Source organism: Camelus bactrianus, chromosome 19 (assembly GCF_048773025.1).
Source record: "Camelus bactrianus isolate YW-2024 breed Bactrian camel chromosome 19, ASM4877302v1, whole genome shotgun sequence".
NCBI classification, from domain to species: Eukaryota; Metazoa; Chordata; class Mammalia; order Artiodactyla; family Camelidae; genus Camelus; species Camelus bactrianus.
Window position 1 is genome coordinate 11219126 of NC_133557.1, and position 10553 is coordinate 11229678.

Sequence of the window (10553 nt, forward strand, 5' to 3'; positions counted from 1 at the left end):
TAGTAAGCTCTTTTGTCCAGAACAGTGGTAACCTGGTCTCCATGACTCTGTAAAAAGTTCCTCTCATGTAGGCAGGGAAATGTCTGTTTTCTTCATAGTAGTCTCAATTGTGCTGTCTTGTTCTTGCACGTGTGTGTGCATGCATGCGTGTATGCGTGAACGTGGATATTCACCTATGTGTAAGTACGTATGTCCTTGTTCAACACACACTGTTTGAAGAAGGATCCAGAGGACCTCGAGAAGAAGAGGGGCATGATTTCTCCCCACTTTGGTAGAGTTAGCCTAGACCAGACTTGGGGGTCTCCCAAGTGCTTTAGCAGAAGTGAGCCCTTGAGGGTGTGGTCAAGTCCTATACTTATGTGAGCTGGGGCCAAGGAAGCTGCAGAAGAGTGGGTAACCCTGAAGATGCAGCTCCTTAGAAAGTGGGACCTTCGAGGTGCATGTGTGTCTCCCCCAGGCCCACCCCCAGGGGAAAAGAGCTTCTAGTTAATTTCACCTCCAAGCTCAGCCGTGAAAGATAACCCACATCAATGGGAGAAGCTGGCTTTGTCCTGAGTGTGACCCGTGCTGAGAAACAGCACGCAGCACCAGCTACCATGGCTCCAGGAAGCCACGGCCAGGTGGAGGTGAGGTCTTGAGAGGTAAGGACAGGGGGAAAAAGAAAGAGGCAGGAAGCCGGAGGGAACCATTTTCCCATCCATTCCAATTCAAGCATCCTGAGTGACCTTTGGGTTGGAAGTCTCTCTGTTCACTCTGGACAGAGATTATTGTCTTTGGAGTCTCTTTAAATTGGTCTGAGACCAGGGCTTGCTTCCATGGGCAGCTTCCCGTCCCATGGCCATCATATAAGATCCATCACCATACCACCAGACAGAATTCCAGGAGACTTGCAGGGGAGCAAGGATCTTGTAAGTATTCCCCTCCGAACCTGTGGGTGGTGAGCTTCCTCCTTAATGTCACCCCATATGGAAGTCTTTGGAAGACTTTGGGGACAAGAGGCAGAGGGAAAGTGTCACTTGAATTAGCTAATATTTTGAATATAGCAAATTAAGAAATAGATTATATCAGGAGAAGTGTCAAACGGATGAGCATGCAGGGTCATGATGTGATGTCCATTTCTTTGTTCCTACTTTTATTCGGTAAATCTTTCTTTGTTGTGTCATATGAGGTGCAGGCCTTTTACTATGGGCTGGCAATTCAACAGGGAAGTAAGTCACAGTCCCTCTCTGAGAAGTTCGCAGCCTGTTGGGAAAGGCAGACAAGTCGTCACTAGTTTGTACCCAAGGCTCTGATCAGAGAATGAAGGCAGCAGGATGGTGGGGAGGGGCTCCTCACCTAGGCTCTGGGGAGGGGCCTTGAGTGGGCTTCATAGAGGGCATGAAGTCTTACTGAGCTGGAGGGTCAGTAGGAAGTGACTTAGGTAAAAATGCAAAAAAGACGGAAATGTGCTGGCAGAGAAGCCAGCATGTGCAAGGGGCCTCTGTGTAAAAAGCATTGACTTGGAGTCAAGTATGGCTCTTCAAATCGCAGCTCCTCCACTTACTTGCAGGGCACATTGCTCTAGCTTTCTGACCTGGGCTGCCCATCTGTAAGAGAGGAGATAACCACATCTATCTTAGAGGACCATAAAGTGTAAGAGTGATAGGTGCTTATCAGAGATCCTTTTTCCTTATGGGTAATTCTCATTCCTGTTCCTCCCATGATCTTCCACATATCAGGACAAGATGTTTCAGCTTTGGAAACTTGTTCTCTTGTGCGGCCTGCTCACAGGGACCTCAGCGTCCTTTCTTGATCATCTTCTCAAAGACTTGAATACTGCTGTGAACAACCTGGAATCTGCTCTTGATAAAGGACTTGAGACCGTTGACAATAGGCTTGAACGTGAGTCAGCAAGTGTGGTTTACTGAGAAAGGTGGCTTTTTGATCCCTGGTTCATTCATTTATTATTTTTCTAGAAACAAGCAATGTTTAAATGAATGTCATTTTATGTATTACATCATGGTAAACTTTTCCAATATATGCATAAGATAAATTCCTAACAGTGAGATTTCAAAAGGTATGCACATTTTAAATGATAGCAGACATTGACAAATAATCCCCTGTGTTAACATTTTCCCCAATAGTCTGCAAGAATATCTTTTTTTCTACTCCCTTAACACCACTGGTACAGACAACTTAAATATTTTGCCAGTCTCATAGTTGAAATGTTATAATTCATTTCACTTAGCATTTTTCTAACTATGAAAGAAGTCACTTACTTTCATATTTTATTAGCCATTTGCATATTTTAAATTAAATATTTTGTTTCTATTTTTAGCATATTCCTTGGTTGGGTTGTTCAATTTTCTTATTGATTTGTATTAACTAATTGGAAATTGGGCCCTACCTAGCCTAGGTAGCTTTAAATCTAACTACATTTATATTTAATCATATCTCCGTTTATTTCTGATTTCTTAAAAGAACTTGGCCTTTTTTTTTTTCATTTTCTGGAAACATTAGCAGCACACTGACAAACATTCTGTATAAGAGAAAGTAATTTTTGTAAATGGCTGCCTTTCAAACCTTGCCAGGGCGTAGGCAGCCTTCAAAGATACAGAAGGGACCCACTTTCTAATTTCATTGCTAATAAAACTGAGCTTCAAAATAGAAGAGTCTGGATCAAGGTCACCTAGTAAATTATAGGACCAGATGTAGTTTTATTTAAATTGGCATTCTCTGTTTGCATCAGTCTAACTAGGTAGATGTAGTCCATTGCAGAGCCAAGTTGCAGTGTTATGATTATGTCTTTTCTTGTAGTCTTTTGTTTTTCCTTGAGATAGTTATCGCCTTGCTGTTTCTCATTTGAATTATTTTCTACACATATATTCTTTTTTAAAATTTTTATTTTTAATTGAAATGTAGTCAATTTACAATGTTAGTTTCAGGTGTACAGCAAAGCAATTCAGTTTTACATATGCATACATATATATACATACATATTTTTTCAGATTCTTTTCCATTACAGCTCATTACAAGAACATATATTCTTAATTCTTTTCAAATGTGCCATTCTACATCTGCCATGTCATTTATTCTGTCAAATCCCTCTTTTCTCTGAAGACCCCCGTTGGAAAAATCTGTCCTCCTGCTCCTGTGTGAATCATTGCTTTCTAGGCCTGCAGCAAAGCCGTCATCCAGGGACTCCCATTTTCCACTTTCAGGAGTTAGAGCCATATTTTTTCCTTGATTCTAGATTTTCCATTTCTTTTAGTTTATTTCATTTGTGTCACCATCTCATTAGAGCAACAGAACCCCAGGTCACTCCTAGGAGCTGGTGTACGATCAGTGGATGGATTGCTTTGTTGATGAATGATGAGTCTATATTAATATGAAGGCAGCAGGAAGGAAGAAGGTCTCCCTAGCTGTGTGACTTTAGGCACATTTCTTAACCTTTTGATCCTTTATTTCTTCACCTGAAAGTGCAGGTAATAATATAGACCTCACAGAGTCGTTGCAAAGGTTAAAGAAATAACACAGTCAAATAGTCTCACTTAGTATCTGGTACACAGTAGCTGCTTCGTTGTGTGTAACGCTAAATGGAGATTGTTTTTGCAGCTATTACCCAGGAGTTGAAGGCCGAATTGGGGGTACTCCAGGAAACCAAGTCTTCACAAGAGGTCAACCAGAAGATCGAGAATGTTGAGACCTTGTTGAATGACGTCTTTGCTACTGTTTTTCAAATTGTGGAAACGATTACAGGGTGAGTTGGTGCTTCACGGTGGAGATCTTTGCTCCAAGAAAAGAGAATACATATCTTTGGGGAGGTAAGTTCAAGATCAAAGACAGAAAGGTGAATAAACCTTGTGTGTCCCTGCAGAGTTTGGGTAAATTAGAGGCCGAGCTGCAGGGCCCACCTAGGCATCTCATGGGTTTGGGGTTCCACAGTCTGTGACTTCAGGGTCAGGATGAAGGTTCTCTTCACTCTTACCTCTACCTATTTGCTGAGGTCTAAAATGCTGAGTGTAAAAGTCTGAATCCCCTCAGGAAAGAGGAAACTAGAATTCACACCATGTAGGAGGCCTCATACATGGAGTTTTGGAGTCAAACAGTTCTGGGTTCAAATTCTGCCTCTGGCACATATTCACTCTTGGAGTCTTGGGGGAAATCACACCTGTCTGAGCCTCAGTATGCTGTGCCATCAAATGAAGAGAATCCAAACTCTAAACAGGGCTGTCGCGAAGACCAAAGAAGGCAAGGTCAGTGAGGCTCAAAGGCTGAGCACAACGCTGGCATAGAGAAGTGCCCAGCAAAGGCTGTCACGACAGGTGACGAGAGTGAATTGTGGTTTTTGCACAGGTTGAAAATCAGTGACATCAGCATCCTGGATATCGAACCCGAACTGACTTCTGATGGCAATGGCGTTATCCTGAGGATTCCCGCCACCTTTAACATCTCCCTGACCCTGTGAGTACCGTTAGAATCTGAGACTTGGTAGTTTAGCATGGCTGATGGTTCACCAATCTGGAATCAGGCACTTTTCCACACTGCCGCCTCCGTCTCCCCATCTGTAAAAGAAGGGGACCTTTCCAACTCTAAAATCCCAACCTTTAAAATGTTTCAATAAAGGCTGACCATAATGAAATCTCTGTTTTAAAAAATCCTCCATGAAGTATATTTCTGAAATCATAACATTTACCTAATTATGAAATTTGAAAAATTGAGAAGAGAGGAACATTTATAACTTTTTGGGCAAAGTATCCTCCAGCATTATTTTGTATCTCGAGATTCTCTTTAAATATGAGGGACCAGTATGGATAAATGCATAGAGTATTGTACAGTATATAATAACAGGCATGTGAAAACCATATGAAAATATAATTTTAAATATTTAAATTACTTTAAAAGATATAAAAAGATAAGAAGATGAGCATATGTGGAAGAGTCTTTATAAATTAAATGCACTGTGATTGCATCATTCATTAGCTATGAGATCTCGGGGTAGTTATTTAACCTCGCTATACCAAATATTTCCTCATTCTGAAAATAGAGATAATAATAGTACTTTTCCCTCATGGTGTTGTTGTAATGATTAAATGGATTAATCCAGGTCAAATAATTTGTCAAAAGAGCCTAACGTATAATTTGTGCTCAATAAATGTTAACTATTTTTATTTTAATTATCAGTGTGATACTGTATAGACATTTCACATGAACCAAACCCATGTGGCCCAGGTGAAGAAGCTCCCAATGTAAATATGTAAACTCCATAAAGAATATAGACAATATTAACATTATCTGTGGATATCCCATACAATGCCCACACAGATAGAGGCACTCACGTGGGCAACATGAAGGGACTTCCAGACCTCTGTTCACTGTGAATCTTGTTTCCTGCAGGCCTCTTTTGGGCAAGATCGCCGACCTGAGTGCTTCCTTTGACCTCCTGACTACTGTCACAGTTGAAACTGATGCCGAGACCGGGGTCTCCACGGTGGTCATGGGGGAATGCACTGTCGATTTATCCAACTTCTCACTCACCTTGCTAGACAGGTCAGGCCCACCCAATCTCAGCCGAGCTGGCTCCCAGGGGAGTTGGGGACCCCTCATTTCAGCCTATTCCTATGCCTGGGAGGTGGCATAGGGTGGTGAAAAGAGTTCAGACTCTGGAGTCAGGCAGATTTTGGTCCAAAAACCAGCTTTGCCACTAACTTGTGACTTTGTAATCATTTTAGCCTCTCTGAGCTGCAGTTTTCATATCTGTAAACTGATATGAAATGTAAAATGATAATAATACCTATTCACAGGCTACTGAGCTGACCAGATGAGATATGCAAGTGTTCGGCATACAGCCCGGCACATACTAAGCCCTCAGGAATAATAATGTCCATGCTGATGTTCTGTCTCCTTCTTCTTCCCCTTACTGAGACAGGAGTGTTGACCTTTCCAGCCGTAACCGTGAATTTGCCTATTTCACCTTTTAGCCTTACCCGTTTTTGCTTCATGCTTTTTGAAGCTCTGTCATTAGGTGAATGCACATTTAGCGTTGTTATGTCTTCTTGAGGAATTGACCCATTTATCATTATATAATGTCCCTCAGTAATAATAACAACAATAATAAACTGTATTTACCTTCTTGCTTCCAGTGAAGAAGGGAGAAGAGACGTAAATGCCTACCATGGGCTTTAATTTCAGACTGTCCCCAGCCATCCTCCACCCCCTGGAAAATTCCCAAAATGAGATCTGAAGACTTAATCCTCTCCATTTAAATCATTGATCCCTGTTAATCCATAAAATTTACATCTTAAAATGTGTGCTTGAAACAGCATGTTTGGCCCAGGGAAGAGGGTGGAGGGAGAAAGGTTGACCTTGACCATGGCTAAGAGAGGAAAAATGGTCTGAAGCTGAAGGCTGGGGCAGGTTGGCTTTGGAAGGGCACAAGGCTGAGCCATGAGCAGAGGTCAATCCATCCACCAAGGACTCTGATCACAGGTGGCCTAAAGACCTCCCCAAACTGAAAAAAGTCTATTATCACTTGGAAAGGCTGGGATGTGAGTCCAAACATCTGAGCCCTGCTGGACACTGCCTTGCTTATACCCCCAGGGAATTCATCCTGCCCCTCTGGGTCTCAGTGTCCATATCTGTAATATGGTATTCCACTCTGCCGCTCCAAGTCGTCTCAGGGCCTTTCTTTCCACTTCAGATGGAATCCTACGCCCTCTCTGCTTGGTCTGAAGCCACTATTAAATCACTGCATCCTCCCTCTTGCTCACTCTGCTCTAGACACATTAGCCTTTGCTCTATGTTTTGGACAAGCTCTTCCCCATTCCAGGACCTGTACCCGGGCTGCTCTGGCTACCTTGAACACCTTTCCCCCATCCCATCTCAATGTACTTCTCATCCTTCAGGGTATAAAACGAGGCTCCTCCTATTCTCTCCTGTAAGGGTCTACTCTTGCCCTTCTGAGTACTTGTCACAAGCTGTCATATATTTAATTGTACATTTACTTCATTTATTCTTTCAGCCAGAAATATATTGAGCATCTGCTACATGCCAGGCAGGCACCCTTCTGAGCTCTGGAGAATTTATTGATGGCGACAGACAAAGACCCTGTTCTCGTGGACCTTATTCTCTTGAGGGAAAGGCAGACAGATGAACATTCAGTCCAACAATAAAGAGCCCACAAGGAAGATGTCAGGTTGCAATGATCCCTGGACAGAGCAGCACACTTAACAGGGCACTATGATACAAAGCCCTCCCTTAGGCGAGCAGTCAGAGAGGGCTGCCTTGAGGAGGTGACAGCTATGTTGAGAGCTGAAACTGGAAAGTCAGCCTTAGCACAACTTACATAATATTTAGGATCCAAGTTAGAAGCTGCTTGTGCTTTGCTCATCCTTGTGTCCCCAGCCTTGCTTGGTTCCTGGCACATAGTTAGTACCCTATAAATCTGTGTTGAATGAATGGATGGATGGATGGGTAGATGGATGGATGGGTGGACAGATGGATGGATGGATGGATGAGGTCTCCAGGTTGTGATAAGGCTTTCATGAGGTACTGGGGTGGCCTACTGGTCAGACATAGGGTTCTAAGTGACAATCGCCCTGTATAGAAGCTGAAGTCATCTGACTTCAAGGTGTTCCACCATCTCCCACCCTCTTCTCATCTCACCTGCTTGGCTGCTCTGCCAACTCAACTGTGCTTTATCAATTTCCTTTCTTTTCTAGCCGACTTCCACTGGTCAGCAGAATCGTGGACACCCTGACCAAAGACCTGAGAAAGATCGTGTCCCTCGTAGTGCAGAAGGAGGTGAGTCCCCCACTCCTGGGGGCCCAGAGCCAGGCCTGGTGGAGGGCAGGTGTGACATTCACAGGCCTGGCTCTACTCTCTGACATCTTTCCTTCTGAGGTGCAGACTTCTCCTTGGGCTGTCAGCTGGTACCTCCCGTCTTTTACTCAGCCTGGCGTGGGGAGGAGGGGAGCAAGGATTTAACATTAGCTGAAATCACTGAGTCCCACACTTGAACCATTTGTGACACCCATATACTGCCAATATGCCTTTTAGCAAATATTTTCATTTAATCAACACAATTTTATGTAAATTTATTTAAATGCATTTATTTTTTAAATCTTACATCCCTATCATAAACAGAAATTAATATCACTTATCATGTAATTTAAAAATAAGCATAGACCTATAAAATAGGTTTTTTCATCTGTGCATCACCCAAAACTATTTGTACCAGGTGCAAGTTTCCTAAGTATCATGCAAAACCACATGTGCTATGTGCCTAAAATTCCAGAGATTTTAAATTAGTCACTCTGGAAGGGGACTGGGAATCTGGGTTTATGCGGAGAAATCCTCCAGGGGGCTGGCTCTGTGATTCACTGAACTGGAGGGTCACTACTCAAAGTGTGGTCCTCCCACCAGCCGCACTGCCCTCACCTGGGCACTTGTTAGAAATGCAGGCTCTCAGGTCCCACCCCAGACCTGCTGAATGAAGAACATGCATTTTAACGAGATCCTCAGGACTTGTTTGCTCACAAAATCGTAAGGAACACTTCACTATAGTTCCTAGGGCCTATCTGACTCTTTAAAATTCCAAAGTTCCAAAGTTCGAGGTTTCTAAGAATGTAGGGTTCTGGGATGTGCAGTCTAAATTCTTAAAGTTCTAGGATCCTAATGTTCTAAGGGAATCTAGCATCCTGTGGTTCTCAGATTTGGGCCTTCTAGGTTTCCATTGTTCTAGAATCCTAACGGTCAAAAGTTTTAAGACCCCAAGTAGGGAGCATCTCTGCGGGTGGCAGGCAGTGTGCTCCCAGCGGATAATGATCAGTTCCCTTCCTTTTCTCTCTCCTTCCTTCCCGTCCTCTCTCCTTCCTTCTTTCTCCGCATCTTTCTCTCTGTCTCTCTCCCTTGCTTCCTATGGTCCTCAGTTGTGCCCGGAGATCCAAACCCTCGTCGAAGACCTGGATGTGAATTTTGTTAACGAGATCATCGGTAGGTCAGGGCCTGGGGAAGCGGGCGCGTTGCCTCTGCAGACTTCCAAGGGCAGGCATGCAGCTCCACGCCTGCACCACAGGCAGGTCTGGTCAGGGGACCCTGGAGAAGCTGAGGACCCACCATCCTGAGCAAGTCAGGAGAGTGCGGCTGGAGAGGTCCCTGCAAAAGTGAGGGCATTCTGTAGGCCTCTGAGAGCTCCCTATAGTTCTGCTTCATTAAACCTGCAGAGCCTGCTGGGCAGAATGATGCAAGAAAGAAGATGGGGCAGCTCTGGGTTCAAACACTTGGCAACTGCGGGGTCCTTGTCAAGTGGCTCTGCCTCTCTGAGCCTCGGTTTCCTCCCAAGTGAGACGAGATTGCGGGGTTAGTGAGTGGATTGAAAGAAAAGACATAAAGAACCTAATATCCAGGGGTCCTTGCTGATAAGCTCCGCCCCTTCTCCTTCCCTTCCTATGAGGATTTGTGGCTTCTCCTCCAGGAGCCTCCAGGGTTCCTTTGACCTTTGGGTCTCCAGGCCTGCCTGGGGTGGCTGCGACCATGAGGCAACACAAATAGGGTAAGGGCAGGGTCCTAGAGGTGGCCCTTCTCAGAAACAGCCACAGGCCCAGTTCCTTGGGCAAGCACTCTGCTTCCCATAAACCATCTCATTGGAACCTTGCAATGATCCTTGCAATGTGGGTGGTACTCTCAGCATACCCATTCTACAGATGAACAAATAAGGCTCAGAGGTGAAGTGACATGCCAGAGGTCCCATGGCTGTCGGGCTGACCCACTGGAGAGTGGCAGCCACTGGGGTCCGGTTTCTATTCAGCTTTCCGGTGGTGGAGACTGAGCCCTGCTCCTGATTTTGTTCCTTCAGCTGAACTTCAAGAGGAGAACCAGCAGCCACAAGGCGAAACTGAAGCTGGTGTATGAAGAAACCCGCTGTGATGTCCGCCTGCTGGTGAGGGCCGGGCTCTGAGCTGAGCAAGGATGAGGGCCCTCCACAGGGGCCTGAGGGGAAGCAGAAACAGACTAGGCCCTGGTGATTCATCTTGGTCATAGACCGAGCCCTGAGCCTTCATCACATACCCAGACTGGGCTCTGATTCTGGTCCCTAACTGAGCCCGTAACATAGTGAGACTAAGCCTTGATTCCAGTAGTTGACTGAGCCCTGATGTTGGTCCCACATTGAGACCCAACCCTGATCTCAGTCAGATCCACGATCTTGATCACAGACTGAGCCCTAACCTTGAGTCATCCCGGCCTCTGATCAGCCTTTTCACATCTGCCGTGGTTCCTAAGGTGAGGTCATGGGAGGAGGAGAGGACGAGGATGGGTCAGTGCCAGGTGCCAGGGAAAGACCCTAAACCACAGATGTCAGTCCCTCTTAGACTTAGACCTTGCAGGGTGTCATGGGAAAAAGCTTGGGCAGCCGTGAATGGCAGGTGCCGGTAAGGGCCCCCCCCCCCCCGCTGTCCCTGCCCTCTCCCCCTGTGGTGTCATTCCAGACTGGTTCCAGAGGCTTGACTGAATTCTCTTTTACCAGCTCCCTAGGGGACGGTGCTGCCACCGATCCAACCCAGGGGAAAGCCTGA

General features: G+C 45.1%; 1 protein-coding gene across 1 annotated transcript; it reads left to right on the forward strand.

Moving 5' to 3' along the window:
• The first annotated feature begins 1724 nt into the window (after positions 1-1724).
• Positions 1725-10553, forward strand: BPIFA2 (BPI fold containing family A member 2). The gene is made up of 7 exons (XM_010960955.1): positions 1725-1881; positions 3595-3739; positions 4336-4443; positions 5377-5529; positions 7701-7782; positions 9836-9919; positions 10467-10553. The coding sequence occupies exons 1-7, from the start codon at positions 1725-1727 to the stop codon at positions 10551-10553; spliced, it is 816 nt and encodes a 271-aa protein (XP_010959257.1).